The 17,302-nt window shown below is 48.3% G+C and overlaps 1 protein-coding gene across 2 annotated transcripts; it reads right to left on the reverse strand.

The window, feature by feature from the left end:
- Positions 1 to 3,309: 3,309 nt before the first annotated feature.
- On the reverse strand, positions 3,310 to 17,258 carry CMC4 (C-X9-C motif containing 4). Of its 2 annotated transcripts, none has more exons than XM_069212154.1 (3): positions 16,112 to 17,258; positions 14,280 to 14,347; positions 3,310 to 4,185 (listed from the first exon to the last, which is right to left on the reverse strand). In XM_069212154.1, the coding sequence occupies exons 2-3, from the start codon at positions 14,335 to 14,337 to the stop codon at positions 4,010 to 4,012; spliced, it is 234 nt and encodes a 77-aa protein (XP_069068255.1). In that variant the 5' UTR covers positions 14,338 to 14,347; positions 16,112 to 17,258; the 3' UTR covers positions 3,310 to 4,009. The 2 variants fall into 2 exon arrangements, with proteins under 2 accessions (XP_069068255.1, XP_069068254.1); XM_069212153.1 differs by having other exon boundaries at positions 16,650 to 17,255.
- Positions 17,259 to 17,302: the final 44 nt, after the last annotated feature.

A 17,302-nucleotide genomic window follows, 5' to 3' on the forward strand; every position in this document is an offset into this window, starting at 1 on the left:
TGAAAGCACCCCAATGTGGAGGACAAGGAAGGGTACCTGGTGCTTTAGGAACAGGACATTTATTTCATCCCGTGTGAACACGGAAAGCCATTTTTATGGACAAAGCCAGAAGCCTTTTACAAACTGTACCTTAATCACAAATCTTGCTCCCACACATCTGCTGATAGCCCTAGTTTCCCACGTGATCCAAGTACCCATGGTTAGACGCCTTAGAAGTCATTACACACAATTTCTATTCCTGATTCCTGGCTATAGATCTGCAAGGGCACCGGTCACAAGCTATTTCAGCAGTGGGAGGACTGCTGCGAGATGCCCCGCCTTTCTTGACACCAAGGCCATCCAACCCCGACTAGTGCAACCACCACCTACTATAAGACAAGAGCACAGACCCCAGAACCCCCACCCACAAGGGCTAAGGGGAGGAGTGATCTTAGCAGCTCCAACACTGTGATGCAAACTCCCAGCCTCAGATCTGTCCGAGAAGGGGGAAGACAAATTGTATCAATCTATCATCCTCGACAAGGTGATGGTCACCAAGATAAATGTCAATGTCTTATGAAGAGAGCTTCAGGGAAACGTGACCTTCCAGAAACCACTGCAAAATGTTCATGTTTAAGTTTAAATTCATACAAAGGGAGTTAGAACCTTTCATTAAAATTCTAGAGCATCTTTGGGGAGGGTCAGTGAGGTTGGAAGGACCCTGCACTTCACATTCTACTGAGGCATGAGCGGTGGAGAAAGAACAATCGCACGACGCTGCACAGCTATCTTTATTAAAGCCAGACTATGTCACCCTGCAGGTACCTCCTGGGAGCAGGGTTGCTAGGCTGGATGCCTTGAGAAATAGGCTCATAGTTTAGCAACCACATTTGTAAAGCAGCAAACCCCACAACACTGGGCGGCTAAGATCGCGAGCTCTGGCCCGACACTGCAGTGCATACATGCCGTCTGAACATTGATGTACAGAGGCTATCGCGGTCTTCAAAACGAGTGAACATGCTTCTCCTCCATTAGAGACACCTCAAGCACATAAATCCTATTGTAATTACACCTCCTGCATCACGGCTTCCGCCAACCAGGCTCGTGTGGAGGACCGATGCCACTCTCCCTTTTCTGGTTTAGTTGACCTGAACCACTTGAGGAAAGTTGTATAAATGCATAAGACCCGGTTTACCAAGGACTCACCTAGTACCTGGCTCTTGGGGGATAAATGTCCTGCATGCTCGCCTCAGTCGTGATGCAAGCGCTGTAAGTCTCCAGAAGAATTCATACTTGTTCAAATCCTACTCTTCACCAACCGGTCAAAGGGTTCCTGCAGGATGCTCCACAGATATCTCTTAGCCATGAAAACCAATCAAATCCCACTGTGTAAACCCTACATTCATCAATACTTCACTCATCCTGTAAGTGCCGGTAATAGAGCAAGTCAACCAGTCTGAGCCTCTCAACCAGTCTTCCTGTTTCAGCACCCCGGGGTCCCACGACAGACTCTTTGGGGGTTCCCTTTGGCAGGGCACACGTCCTCATCACTTTGAAGATTCTCCATCTTTTTCAAAGACCTGGTGTGTTGCCAAATTCCAGAATGTAAAGTAGCACTTCCACAAGGTAGGCTGTCCACATCACACATCTTTAGATTTTCAGTGAGAGTTCCTCCGAAGGAGCACAAGTAGTTTGCTTCTGTCAGCAGGGAAGTCTAGTAACTGTGATGGGAAGAGCTTTGTGGCCTCAGTGGGACATTCACATAATATATTCAGGGGCACCCTAGCTCCACTTCGAGGGGAGAGTAGTGATCCCAGAGTTCAAGGCTTTTTCTGTAACTTGTCCTTATGAATCCAGAAAGGTTTCTATAGGTCACATATGTATTAAGTTAAACAGCACCACCTTGCCCGGCAGCCACCAGGAGCTTCCTCCAGCGATGAATGTCCTCCCTGGAGCTATACAGCAAACCACAGAATGCTGCCTAGTGATGCCCAGGTGCCCAGATTCATTTACAGCCGTCTAAAAGAATAGCTGGGAACCATCAACAGTCATCTGTCTCTAGTCCTGAAAAGGAAACACTTGCTCCACTTGGTCGTGAACCTGAGTAGGTGCCACAGAACCTGAAAATGTGAGCAGATTGTGTCTAGGCCTCACACCATGCCGCCCAGAGCCTGGTCTCATCTCAAAAGTTGAGAATGCCACCAACCTTGTGTGGAGTCCCGTGCCATAAACCGGTGTTCAGAAGCTCCACATAAAGTGTTGGATGTTGAATAAAGCACCTTTGGTGGAGATGTCGGCTGTTGTCACAGAGGGTCTGTTTCATCACATCAAAGAGTTCCGCAAAAGCAAGCCTTTCATAAATGATGCTAAATCATCAAGGTGACGAGGACAAAGGAATTCTCCAGATGCTGCTTTATGTTGCATTGACGACACTGAACATGCACGGTCGGTGACTGGTGCACAAGCTGGCAGGATCACCTCCTGGTAAATATACTCTGGCGTACAAGTAGCTCACAGACTGCAAGGGGAGACAACCTCCACACATGGCTATCATGACGGCTGGAGTGCACAGTCCCGCTGTGGCAGATGAAAACATCTTCAGGTCCTTGGAGGGTGGTCTTGGATTTGGAGTCTCCTCATACCCAGACGTGGCTGCACTGTCACTAGCCACGGTGCTGGGGAGAAGGATATCAGCCTGTTCCACCTCCAAGCCTTGGATGACTTCTAACTCCGTGGCCCGCTATGGTACCGAGCGGTACCTCGATAATCGAAAAGCCTACGAGCAGTAGAGCTGCGGGCTCAGGACTCCACAGCTCTGAGCATGTTTCTGACTGTGCAATGTCAGATAGTAGTTAGTGGGAGATGCTGCATTTCTGGTCAGTATCCTAGGAAGGTCGGTGAAGATGAACCGGCATGAATCGCTAGTTCCTCAGCAGAACCTCAATGATGTACATCTTGTGTTCTTTAAGCCCTAAAAGGGACTCCACATATCAGCTCTTGTTGCAAAGGATGCCTTCCCAGAGCTCTGCATCATTTTCAATGGGACAGGATGGTCCATTTGGAAAGCCTCACAAACAATGGAAGACGAACCCCAGGTATTATGTTCTAAGAAGACAACATGCGGTCTTGTTAATCTAAAAACACAGGCATACTTGTGTGCACTGAAGCGCTCACCACCACAGATGTATATTCAAACCAATTATTGCAGGGGACCATTGGTAGGAATGGAAGTGTGTTTCAAGGAGCTACATTTGTATTGACCGGGCGAGAGTTCACTAAAGTAGAGCTTAGAAAGAACAAGATGCCTAACTTCATAAACGACTTGACAAAGCAAAATAGAAATAGTTTAATTTTAGACAGTGCACGAAAGATACGTCTGTGGTGTAATCACTTATGCTGTTTTGTGACCTCAGTACATAATCCATCTGCAGGAGAGGCTCTGCGTAAAACTCTTACCCAGGCCCAGCTCATGGCCATCCATCTAAGGGAGACACAGGACAGTCAGTCCTTGGCCCTCCTAGAGAGAAGTGTGGGAACGGGTTCTTTGCTGTTTACAGAAGACACATGACAATCAGTCCTTGGCCCTCCTAGACAGAAGTGTGGGAAGGGGTGCTTTGCTGTTTACAGAAGACACGTGTCAGTCAGTCCTTGGCCCTCCTAGAGGGAAGTGTGGGTTGGGGTTCTTTGCTGCTTACAGGAGACACATGACAATCAGTCCTTGGCCCTCCTAGAGAGAAGTGTATGGTGGGGTTCATTGCTGTTTACAGAAGACACGTGACAATCAGTCCTTGGCCCTCCTAGAAAGAAGTGTGGGAAGGGGTGCTTTGCTGCTTACAGGGAAGGTCCCCTCACACCAGAACTAAGGTCTAGGTGTTAACACCTCCCTGGACAGGTGGCATCGGGCCCAGCACTGCTGGCTACTTCGACGCAGTCAGTCTTGTTCCGGATTACTGTTCTTAGAACCGTCCATGACACGCAACACCTGCTCAGTTATCCGCGTCTTATTTGGTGTGTGATGTGTGGACCCGGCTTACTCCAGGCTCCCAGGAGAAGTGGCGTCTGCCACAGGCTTCCTGGCACCACTTTTGGCTTCGTCCTCTTTCTGAAACCCAGAGCAGCAGATGGACCTCCCGGGTGGGTGGAGGGCACAACAGCGACGCATCTCCTGGATCACCGCTTCACACTTGCTCTCCACATACTTGTTGGCTGAAAATGGTAGAAAAGCACAAATAAATAAAGCTTGACAAAAGGAGAAATACACTTCATATCTTCACGCAATGGCTGTTCCCTCTAACTGACCAGACATGTCATGCACCAAGTTATCAACCATCTACTAAGAACTCACACACGTTGCCAGCTCAGCCATCTGTCATAGACTCACAAACATCACCAGCTCTGCCTTCAGTCACGGCCTCACAAACAGTACCAGCTCACCCACCAGTCATGGACTCACAAACATTACCAGCTGACCCACCAGTCATGGACTCACAAACATTACCAGCTCTCCCATCATCATGGACTCACAAACACCACCAGCTCTCCCATCCTTCACGGACTCACAAACATCACCAGCTCATCCAACAGTCGTGGACTAACAAACATTACCAGCTCACTCATCCGTCGTGGACTCACAAACATTACCAGCTCAGCCTTCAGTCACGGACTCACAAACATTACCAGCTCACTCATCAGTCATGGACTCACAAACATTACCAGCTCACCCACCAGTCATGGACTCACAAACATTACCAGCTCACCCATCCTTCGTGGACTCACAAACATTACCAGCTCACCCACCAGTCATGGACTCACAAACATTACCAGCTCACCCACCAGTCACGGACTCACAAACATTACCAGCTCACCCACCAGTCACGGACTCACAAACATTACCAGCTCACCCACCAGTCACGGACTCACAAACATTACCAGCTCACCCACCAGTCATGGACTCACAAACATTACCAGCTCACTCATTCGTCATGGACTCACAAACATTACCAGCTCACTCATTCGTCATGGACTCACAAACATTACCAGCTCAGCCTTCAGTCACGGACTCACAAACATTACCAGCTCACTCATCAGTCATGGACTCACAAACACCACCAGCTCTCCCATCCGTCACGGACTCACAAACATCACCAGCTCATCCATCAGTCGTGGACTCACAAACATTACCAGCTCACTCATCCGTCATGGACTCACAAACATTACCAGCTCAGCCTTCAGTCACGGACTCACAAACATTACCAGCTCACTCATCAGTCATGGACTCACAAACATTACCAGCTCACCCACCAGTCATGGACTCACAAACATCACCAGCTCAGCCATCATCATGGACTTACAAACATCACCAGCTCAGCCATTATCATGGACTCACAAACATCACCAGCTCAGCCACCAGTCATGGACTCACAAACACCACCAGCTCACCCATCCTTCACGGACTCACAAACATCACCAGCTCAGCCATCATCATGGACTCACAAACATCACCAGCTCAGCCTATGCGTAACTAGTGCAGTGGAAATAGAGCCACATAACCGCTCAAATTCTCTAACTACAAGTTCACAGTTTGGTGACTGTGACAAACAGACAGATATCTGTGTTGATTTTTTTATTAAACTTCACTTGATCCATCTTCCCCTACCTAAGTCTCAGGCCTGTGTTTTTATCAAAGAGCACACTAGGTCCTTGTCCTCTACTCTTGATTTAATACTGTAACTTACAATAAGGCTCACAGGATTATGGCCACTAGGACAATGCGGAATGATTTTGAAATCCTTAATTAAGTGAAAGGCTTCTCAGCTACTGAGTATGAAATCTATGATACTTCCCGAGGAGTTCCCTACAAAAGAAGTGATTTTATAATTACCTTGAGGCATGGCCTCGAATGAGAATCCAAAATCATATTTACTTATTAAAGTATTCGGGACTCCCCCACTTCTTTGTGCTTAAAATGTATCCTACCTTCCCTGCCCTCATTCGGGAAACTACACGGATTTGGGTTCTGCAGTAGGCATGTTGGAATATTGAAATCCCCAACCCATAACATAACCATCTCCTTTTTCTGGTGTCAGAGGAAATTATCAAGGAAGTCAGCTACATCCTCAAAGGCTTTGATTACACAGCCCTGCAGAACTTCATTGTAAATGTTTATTATTAAAATTTATTTTTTCCCCATCAACCGATATCAAAGCAATCAAAAAGTAAGGTGAGGACCTTTTAAGTGTTACCTTTACAGACTCTAATTTAAGGAGTACAAAAATAGCAAGCCCCCCTCTAGATCTCCCTGCTGATGACAAATCAAATCAAATCATTAACATTTATAAAGCGCGCTACTCACCCGTGCGGGTCTCAAGGCGCTAGGGGGGAAAGGGGGGGTTATCGCTGCTCGAACAGCCAAGTCTTTAGGAGTCTCCGGAAAGCGGAGTGGTCCTGGGTGGTCCTGAGGCTGGTGGGGAGGGAGTTCCAGGTCTTGGCCGCCAGGAAGGAGAAAGATCTCCCACCCGCCGTGGAGCGGCGGGTGCGAGGGACGGCAGCAAGTGCGAGGCCAGCGGAGCGGAGGGGGCGGGTGGGGACGTAGAAGCTGAGGCGTCTGTTGAGGTATTCCGGTCCCTTGTTGTGGAGGGCTTTGTGTGCGTGGGTGAGAAGACGGAAGGTGATCCTTTTGCTGACTGGGAGCCAATGCAGGTGTCTCAGGTGTGCGGAGATGTGGCTGTTGCGGGGTACGTCGAGGATGAGGCGGGCCGAGGCGTTTTGGATGCGTTGCAGGCGGTTTTGGAGTTTGGCGGTGGTCCCGGCGTAGAGGGTGTTGCCGTAGTCCAGGCGACTCGTGACAAGGGCGTGGGTCACGGTTTTTCTGGTGTCGGCGGGGATCCAGCGGAAGATCTTGCGGAGCATGCGGAGAGTGAGGAAGCAGGCGGAGGACACGGCGTTGACTTGCTTGGTCATGGTGAGAAGAGGGTCCAAGATGAAGCCGAGGTTGCGGGCGTGGTCTGCGGGGGTCGGTGCGGTGCCGAGGGCCACCAGGAGTCGTCCCAGGCGGACGGGGTGTTGCCGAGGATGAGGACTTCCGTTTTTTCAGAGTTCAGCTTTAGGCGGCTGAGCCTCATCCAATCTGCGACGTCCTTCATACCCTCTTGTAGGTTGGTCTTGGCGCTGGCGGGGTCCTTGGTGAGGGAGAGTACAAGTTGGGTGTCGTCGGCGTAGGAGGTGATGATGATGTCGTGCTTGCGTACGATGTCGGCGAGGGGGCTCATGTAGACATTGAAGAGTGTCGGGCTGAGCGATGAGCCTTGAGGTACGCCGCAGATGATCTTGGTGGGTTCTGAGCGAAACGGAGGGAGGTAAACTCTTTGGGAGCGGTTAGCGAGGAAGGAGGCGATCCAGTCCAGGGCCTGGCCTTGGATCCCGGTGGAGCGTAGGCGGGTGATTAGGGTGCGGTGACAGACGGTGTCAAAGGCAGCCGAGAGGTCGAGGAGAATGAGGGCGACTGTTTCACCGTTGTCCATCAGGGTTCTGATGTCGTCTGTGACTGAGATGAGGGCGGTTTCCGTGCTGTGGTTGGTTCGGAATCCGGTTTGTGAAGGGTCGAGCAGGTTGTTGTCTTCCAGGAAGGTGGTCAGCTGTTTGTTGACGGTCTTTTCTATTACCTTGGCTGGGAAAGGTAGAAGAGAGATGGGGCGGAAGTTTTTCAGGTCGCTTGGGTCAGCCGTAGGTTTCTTTAGTAGGGCGTTGACTTCAGCGTGCTTCCAGCATTCGGGGAAGGTAGCAGAAGAAAAAGAAGAGTTGATGACGGTCTGGAGGTGCGGGGCGATGATGTCGTCGGCTTTGTTAAAGATGAAGTGCGGGCAGGGGTCCGAAGGGGCGCCGGAGTGGATAGAGTTCATGATGGATTTGGTTTCTTCCGTGTTGATGTGGGTCCAGTTGTTGAGGGTGATGTCCGGGGAAGCGGGTTCAGTGGTGTATGGTTGGGTCTGGTGTCCGAAGCTGTCGTGGAGGTCGCTGATCTTGCGATGGAAGAAAGTGGCGAGGGATTCGCACAAATCCTGTGAGGGCGTGACGGCGTTGGCGCTGGCGCTGGGGTTGGAGAACTCTTTGACGATGCTGAAGAGTTCTCTGCTGTTGTGGCTGTTTTTGTCTAGTCTGTCGGTGAAAAAGTTCCTTTTGGCAGTGCGGATCAGGTGGTGGTGTTCGCGTGTAGCGTTCTTGAGGGCGGTCATGTTGTCCGCGGTGTGGTCCTTGCGCCAGGCCTTCTCAAGGGCACGACAAGTTTTCTTTGATTCTTTGAGGGTGTCAGAGAACCAGAGAGGTTTTTTGGTGTTGGTCTGTCGATGCGTGCGTTTGAGGGGAGCAAGGTTGTCAGCGCAGTTGGAGATCCAGTTTGTGAGGTTGAGAGCTGCGTCGTTGGGGTCGGTGGTGAGGGTGGGTTGGTTGGCGGCGAGAGCGGAGAAGAGTTGCTCTTCAGGGATCTTGTTCCACTGTCGACGAGGGGTGGGTTGAGTGCGGAGGTGGGAGTTCTCGCGTCGGAATGTGAAGTGGACGCAGCTGTGGTCGGTCCAGTGTAGGGCAGAGGTGTGGCTGAAGAAGACGTGTTTGCTGGCGGAGAAGATAGGGTCGAGCGTGTGTCCGGCGATGTGGGTGGCGGTGTTCACCAGTTGTTTGAGGCCGAGGTTGGCGAGGTTGTCGAGCAGGGTGGTGGTGTTGGGGTCGTTGTTTTGTTCCAGATGGAAGTTGAGGTCGCCTAGGAGGATGTAGTCCGGTGAGGCGAGGGCGTGCGGGGAGATGAAGTCGGCGATGGCGTCGCTGAAAGAGGCGCGAGGTCCGGGAGGACGGTAGACGAGGGATCCTCTAAGGGTGGTCCTTGGGTCGGTGCAAATCTGAAAATGCAGGTGTTCAGCGGCGAGGGGGGGGTCTTCGGTGGAGGTGGTGACGCTGATGGAGTCTTTGAAGATGATGGCGACACCTCCTCCTACTTGGTTGGTGCGGTCTTTTCTGGAGATCTTGTAGCCTTCGGGGATGGCGGTAGCGATGTCTGGAGCAGAGGAGGCGTTCATCCATGTCTCCGTGATGAAGGCGACGTCCGGGGCTGTGGAGTCCAGGAGGTCCCAAAGTTCAACGGCGTGCTTGTGGACGGAACGAGCGTTGATCAGGATGCACTTGAGGTGGTTGATGGCGCGTGGGCTTGTGGTCGTGGTAGTTGCGTGGTGGAAGATGCGTTTGCAGGAGTTGCAGGCGAAGGGTCCATGGGTGCGTTTGGGGTGAGCTAGGAAGCAGGTTTTGGAGCGCCCTGGGTTGAGGGCGTGGAGGGTGGTGGGGTCGTAGCGGATCAGCGGGGCTTGGGGGAGCTGGGGACCAGGGGTCGTGGCGCTGGGCGCGGGCCAGGCGCGGGCCAGACGCGGACGGGCGCAGACGGGCTTGCCTCTGGCGCGCCTCCGGCGCGCCAGCGGCGTGCCCGCTGCGCGCGCCCGCTGCGCAGTCGCGCAGCGGCCGCCATAAGAGGTAGGAGGGGGGGGGAGGGGTCAGCTGGGGGCTGACAGATGTGCAGGTTGATGTGGGGATAAACAGACATCTAAATAAAAAGATTCAATCACTCAGATCTCCTGAAAACAAATAATATCAAACAGGGATACAAAGCTTAGCCAGTCTGGGTTATTCAATTTAGTCTGAACAAATGCAATGTTACAACAAATCAGGGATAAGCATTTCAGACCTACCGTTTAATTTGTTTTACCCATGGTTGCAGGGGGAGAAACAGGGGAGAAGAGGCATACAGCTCGAGGACATGATGAACCCACCACACCTTGGATGAAAGCTACTTCTTCTTCTGGGGCATCCTCCTGTTGCAATAGTTTGTCGTCTTTCAAGAGCCAATTATTTGAGACAAGGGTACTCAATATCTCAAAGTGGTTTGATGTTGGGACATTTGGTTTTGCCTGTAAAGGAGTCAAATTGCTACAGGGGGTTTGTGTCACTTTCAAAGTTTTCTTAAATAATAAAGGTGGATCATAGAAGTAACGAAGTGGATGAACTCGAATCCCCCTTTGAATCCCTGCACAAAAGTTCAAATTTGCTAACAGGGATCTCACGAGATGCGGGTCTCTAGAAATGATCACTATACAGTCTCCTGCAGATGATTTTCCCTTAGGCCCACCCATCTCACTCTTTGTGCATGCAAGATCTTGCTGTTTAAATCATCAAAAAAGCCAGGTTTTGCGCACAACCGGTGGGCTGATTTTCTTATCAAAGCCATTGTATTTTCCTTGTCGACCAACGCCAATGGTGGCACAATTTCCAAAATTAGAATGCATGGCGCGCTTTATGGTGGTAGATGGAATGTGCCTTCAGCGCTATCTGCAGTGGGATTTGAAAACTTTGGGCACTTAGAAAGGTCCAAATATTGCTCTCTCACGGTACGAGTTCTCGCGGTTTGTTTTTTTTCCCTGCTGAGCAGTGAAAGAATCAGGCTCCCTTGCGCTAGGCCTGTGCGGGACTCTATCTTTAATTCCTATATCCATATCTCTATCTTTGTTCTTATATCCATATATCTATCTTTGTTTTTCTATCCATTTCTTTATCTTTGTTCTTCTATCCTTATCTCTATCTTTGTTCTTCTATCCAGATCTCTATCTTTGTTCTTCTATCCAGATCTCTATCTTTGTTCCTATATCCATATCTCTATCTTTGTTCCTATATCCATATCTCTATCTTTGTTCCTATATCCATATCTCTATCTTTGTTCCTATATCCATATCTCTATCTTTGTTCTTCTATCCATATCTCTATCTTTGTTCCTATATCCATATCTCTTTGTTCCTATATCCATATCTCTATCTTTGTTCTTCTATCCATATCTCTATCTTGGTTCCTATATCCATATCTCGGTTCCTATATCCATATCTCTATCTTTGTTCTTCTATCCATATCTCTATATTTGTTCCTATATCCATATCTCTATCTTTGTTCTTCTATCTATATCTCAATATTTGTTCCTATATCCATATCTCTATCTTTGTTCCTATATCCATATCTCTATCTTTGTTCTTCTATCCATATTTCTATCTTTGTTCCTATATCCATATCTCTTTGTTCCTATATCCATATCTCTATCTTTGTTCTTCTATCCATATCTCTATCTTGGTTCCTATATCCATATCTCTTTGTTCCTATATCCATATCTCTATCTTTGTTCCTATATCCATATCTCTATCTTTGTTCCTATATCCATATCTCTTTGTTCCTATATCCATATCTCTATCTTTGTTCCTATATCCATATCTCTATCTTTGTTCCTATATCCATATCTCTATCTTTGTTCCTATATCCATATCTCTATCTTTGTTCCTATATCCATACCGCAGCTTGTCTGCTTGAGTAAAGTGGATCCCCTCGTCCCTTTTTGCACTAATGTTTTAATCACATGTGCATGCAATTGGTCCTTCTTCCCAGATATTAGATGAATCACCTTCTCCTCCAAAGATGTACAAAAGGATTTTAGAACTGAGTTGATTTTAAGGGGAAGGTCATTCAAAATATCTTCCCCCTTATTCGGATCCCTTGATGGCGTCTCACCAACCACCTGCTTCCCCTGCTCACTTCTTGGTGTGTGGTCTTATTCTTTTTTTGTCCTGTTGAAGCAAACTGCATTTTTCCCCTACCTCCTCTTTTTAGTTGGAGGCGGGGATTCGCTAGAGAAGCGTTGTTTATTGCATTTTCAGACAGACTTGTCTGCAGGCCCAGGAGCAATGACTGCAGCTGTAGCCCTTCCTGAGCGGGGTTTGCGTTCGCTGCGCATGATGAGCTTGATATGCGTGGCAGTCATTGTTGCAAGTGGCTCCAGTGGCGGCCTCTGAGTCAGTTTCTGCACCGCCCAATCTGTTCCTCCACTTGCCCCAATTCAGATTCTATGGCCCCCATCACTGAGGCTAGGTAGTTTGCAACTGGGGGTTGGACGGGAGAATGAGTGTCTTCCTTTTCCGCATGGCTCTCAGTCACACACAAGCCTTACTTTCAGATCACAGTGCAGCCCCCATCAATGAGCTACAAGTTTGGAGGGGGTCCCGTCCCAGCCTCTGCCGGCCGATGAATGGCGAAGACAGGCCCGGTCTTCTTCTGGGCACGTCCCACGTGCTGCGGGGCACCAGCAGCACTTTTAGGCGCCAGCAAGGGGCAATGCTGCTCCCCCCCTCTTCCTTGTTCCAGGGCAGTCTGGGGCTTGTAGTCTGCCCCCAGAGCTCAAGACTCCACTCCAGTGATGTGTGCCCCCAGTCAGTCACTTCCCAGTGAAACATTCATTTGAGTAGAGCTTGATGTCGCCTGCCTATGGGTGAATCTTAGGTTCTTGTCTGGTCTGCAGGAACACCACGAGGCATCACATTTATAGGCTGGAGACAAAACTGAACCTTACTCTATGCCAGAGAACATAGCGTTTTACTCTAAACTGTAAGACTTTATCTGCACACACTGGGATATGTTGCTCAGATAGCATGAAAAACATTTGAGGATATTGTTGCTAAAGCTTCGTCTTGAGAAGGCATTAAGTGAGGTATCACAGTGTTGAAGGCTGCAGAGAGGTGAAGCGAGATGAGGAGACAGCAGTCACCACTGTCTATGATCATGTGTGCATTGCTGCCATTTAGTGCTGCAGTTTGTTCTTAAACCTGGCTGAGAAGCTTGAAGTAGGGCTTTGCTGTTGATGTTAGTGAGCTGGGAAGTGACAGCCCCTTCAGTTCTCTTGCTTCGGACACGCAGGCAGCTGATGGACAGTAGTTCAGAGCCTCGGAGTCCAGGTTTTGGGCATCTATAGCAGTGGCAGAACTTGCCAGTATTCAGTGTGTCTTGAAACTTCCTAAATAACGAGAGTTGACTGCATTGAGCTGAGGTTTGAGAGCCTCACCGGAGCTGGGTATAATCTTTTCTTCAAGAATGTGACCTTCAGCAAGTTGAGTGGTGACGAAAGATCATCAACTCAGTGTGTGAAAATGGTTACACTAAAGTGAATTTAAATTCACCAACAGGTGGAGGAGGGTGGTACTTCCATGATGTTAATGTAGAGTGTGATTCTGTCAATCTTGTTGAAAAAAGTGTTGATTGCTCTGCACTTTTCCTTGGAGTGTTACAGAGCAGAGACAATGTCCAATCCTCTTGGAGCAGGATCTACTTCTCTTGGATGTTGTACTGACGATGGAACTAGCCTCGGTGATGAATTGCCTTTGAGACTAGACAGCCTTTGGGGCTGAGAGGACTTCTTGTCATCATTGATGCCACTTTTACTCTAGTTCATCAGGAGTTTCTTTCGAAAGAGCATTTGGCTGTTAGGGCGGAGTGACATCCGATTGGAGTGTTTAGAGTGGAACAAAGGGTCTATAGTTGTATGGAAGATAGGGTTGAATTGGAGAATGGTAGCTAATGTTAACAATGGGTCTGATGAATCTGCCAGAGTTTAGATTCCGACTGGAACGGTTTTGCTGGCTACATGTGTCCTCTGGTTTGACGCTTGGGGTTCAGTAGATCGAAGGCAAGTGTTGTGGGGTTTGACCGGTCAATGTGCAGCAAATAGTGGCAACTGAGGCGGGACATAGATCTAAATGTGAAGTCCAGGGTGTTGTCTCTGCAGGGGGTAGCGGGGTGACAAGCTTCTGGAGGCCTGGTACTCTTGAATGCTTCTGTTATACCTTGCGATGGCTCACCCGGGTGCCTACTTCATAAGCCCTCTTCTTGGCGGCTTTCCTTTAATCGCTTGTGATGGTGTCCCTAGATTTCCCCTTCTGGTGAGAAGACAACTGTACTGCTGGCTATTAAGTTGTGGCTTCCTGATTCTTCTCAGTCCTTGATGCATATAGGCTTTATTACTTACATTGCACTCGTGAAGATGTGTTTTGATGGTGGTAGTGATGCTGCGTGTATGTCTGTGCTGTCAACTGTTCAACTGAGCATGTCAATATCTGTGATCCCACAATTTTTTAGATTGCGATCATCCCACTCCAGGCTGGGCTCTACTGGTATCATACAGTGGATGGATAGTATTTCATATGACAATGGATTCAAACCCCACTGACATTAAGATTCACCCTCCAGTGGAAAACCATAATCTCTGTGTAAACATTAACATATTAGAGAAGGTACCTGGATACAAGTGGATATGCAGATCCATATAAGTTCTTGCATCTCCAACACACTCACACCATGTACTTCCCCTAGACAATGAAAAATGAACTTCAGATTTATTTCTCATGCATGTTGTCCATATTGTATTAACAGTTTAATTGGGTATAAATCAATCACTTACATACCTTGTAAACATTTCTGTATGTCACACGCTTGCTTCTGACAGGGATCTTTCTGAGACATAGCCAGGAGCCTGCAACGTGAACATCATGCATTATTTCAAGTTAGCCCAATGCTACACTCATTAATGGTAAAAAACAGGCCTCGAAAAATCTACTTGACCATGGCGAGTATTATTTGATCAGGTCAAGCTATTGTTAGGACTTACTTGCCCCTTCTGGCAAGCTGACAAAAAATGTTTACTTGAAAAGCAGAGGGGCAATAAAGGATGCCTTTAATTTTTTAAAGGATGAAAACAAATCAGAATACTTTGCGTGTTGATGTGCTAACGATATGTTTTCTGAAACACAATTTTCACAGATTGTTAATACACTATATAGTTTTACCAGTAAAGTTGCAAGTTAGTGGAAAGGTTTTTGCACATTTTTTGAAAATTGATTGTGTGTGGGTGACAATATACTATCACATCATGGTTTAGTAATATAGTTATTAAAAGTGAGTGTTTAAACAAACTGAGAAACACTGCTGCCCTGATGGCAATGTTGTTAGTAAACTAAAAGAAGCCATGTGTCCCTTATATGCGAGTAGATTCTTGTGATACATGCACGAAAATTTAGTCAAACAAAAGAGGTTTTTTGTACTGCAGAAATGCTGAGCTCACCTATTTGAAGGTGCAGTCATATGTGAGAATGAAGAAAAAGGAGACTCTAAACTATTTGCCTAGGATCACACAATTTGAGACCCGTTTACGGATCACGTACATTACAGTTAGGTTGAGTAGATTGTTTAAGTTAATTCACCTGCAGGTCTAGTAACATTTTTATGATTTTTTTAAGGCCTGAAAAATACTGGTATTTCCCCTGAGCGCCATCTATGGGGTCCGAGTGGCATATGAGGGCTTGTGGCATCAATACCAAAAGCCAAGTGTCGATCTGAACTTGTGTCATGCAGCAGCACTGAACAGGACTAGAATGGAAAGACACCATCCCTACTGATTGAAGTCACTATATTGGAACAAATTAACTCACTTTCTGTCGTAATGATCAGTATAACAAGGGAACATTTTAACGCTCATACTTGCAGTGATCAGGGCTATAACAAAAAACAAGGGCTTGCAGCACAGGTGTGGGTTCACCTATCATGACTATTCCCTAACCACTTCCTTCCCATGGAGCAAAAGCTAGCTTTGACCCCAGTGCATATCAAAATATTTTTAGATCTCTTTACGGATGGATGCGCTATGACATGTGCAACTCCCATGCCAAAGACGGAAGAAATATCTGGAAGTACGCTAACACCGATTGTGTCTACAAAGACATGCCAGGCAATCTGATGCCACTGGTGGAATGAACAGCGATCAACCAATGTTAGGATAAAGAGAACAAGTCCTATGATTACAAAGTCCAGAGTCTTGCAGGGTCCCCTCTGACCCCTCTCAAAGGGGGATGCACGCCTTTGTTATGGGCCGAATGTTCCAAGGTTTGAAAAGCCCTTTGCTTCTTAAATTTATGCAGAGGTGCCACTACTTTTCATTTTTCTGGGGGATCCATTAACTTCTCTTTTGGGAGCCTGCGAGTTTAGTTGGAGCAAGCAGTAAAACTAAATGAAGAGGTGGGTTGGGGCAGCAAGTCAGGGAAAGTCACTAACTGTGAACCAAGTGTAGTATGAGTGTGGAAGAAGTTGAATATCAAAAACTATGTTTACTTAGAGTTATTGACCCTAGTGCAACAAAGGGAACCATGTTTGCGTTAAAATGGATATTCAGCTATAAAGGGCAGTACTTTTAAGGAGGAACTAGACGTTAGAAGCCCACCTGAAAATTGCATAGGGTACTTACTCCAAAGGGGAGGGCGAATGGATGCTGAGTGCTCATTTGGCATTGTGAAGACTACTCAGCTATGAGTTGCAATTATTCTCTTTAGTAAAAACTATTGGAATGAAAATCTCCGAAGTATGTAGATGACAGTAACTGTCGTTTTACTCAGTTCTGTGCCATTTTGTGCTATTCCCCTGTGGGACCAGCACTGTATTACTGTCAGTAATTGTCTGCTAGTCTTTGCTAGTCGAAGGGACAATCCAAAGTGTGCCCCAACAGAAAGTCTAGGAAAGTACACCGCCTCATGAGGCAAGGGGAAGACTGGTGGTTGGCAGCAGAGGTTGTATTCTAGAGTATTGCGTTCTTTGGAAAGAGGTTTACGGCCGTTCTTGCTGAAATCCTTTAAATCCTCTGTAATCCGGCTCCTGTGAGATGACTTTGAGATGATAATGGTGGTTCAGTTCAAGAGAGGTGGTCCTTGAGAAGTGGTCGTCATTAGTTAGCTGCTCTGTGTGCTACCCGGTCAATCAATCAGTGCTTGTAAAGCACAAGTACTCACCCGTTAGGGTCTGAAGACACTCAGGGGGCGGTGTGGGGAGGAGGAAGAGTAGCGTATACCGGTGAGGTGGTTATTGAGAAAGCCGTGTCTTCAGTTGCTTCGTGAAGCTGAGGAGGGAGGTGGTTTGTCTGATGTGGAGAGGGAGGGCGTTCCGGGCCGTGGCTGGAACTCTGCTGTTCTTTGCCAGTTCTGTGAAATACATATTCGGGCAAATATAACCAGTGCTATCTCGAACGGAAATTGTGAAGATGAACGTGCAAGCGTCGCCCTGGCCCTAGTTGGCTGATGCAAGAAAGTGTGTGCCTGGGTCCGAGAATTGCTTTACAGCGCTGTCTGGAATCGCTGAAGAGTAGCCGCGGATGGGGAAGGCGACGCGGGGTGTGTGGGCTCCCGGGGGGGTCACCTGGAGCTACAGGGGGAGGGGTGAAGCTGCGGAGGTCACAGGGAGGACACGAAGGCCGGGAGGGCGGCGCCGGCTCAGGAGCTCCTGGAGGTCACTGGGCTCTTCCTTGAGGGGGCGCCTGGGACAGGGCGGAGCGTCACGCAGGTGTCACGCAGGCGTCACGCGCTGCGGGAGTGCCTCGCGCCTCCTCCCTCCCCCGGGACGGCGCCGCCCCTCGGGGTCACCGCTCAGGCTGCCTGTGAGAGGAGGC

Source organism: Pleurodeles waltl, chromosome 10 (genome assembly GCF_031143425.1).
Source record: "Pleurodeles waltl isolate 20211129_DDA chromosome 10, aPleWal1.hap1.20221129, whole genome shotgun sequence".
NCBI classification, from domain to species: Eukaryota; Metazoa; Chordata; class Amphibia; order Caudata; family Salamandridae; genus Pleurodeles; species Pleurodeles waltl.

What these genes read in the sequence shown, in the direction of transcription:
- CMC4 (XM_069212154.1), bottom strand. Translation starts at nt 14,337, where the DNA reads ATGTCTCAGAAAGATCCCTGTCAGAAGCAAGCGTGTGACATACAGAAA. An exon ending in CATACAGAAATGTTTACAAG is followed by an intron (nt 4,186 to 14,279) that starts GTATGTAAGTGA and finishes TACCATTTTCAG; the next exon opens with CCAACAAGTATGTGGAGAGC.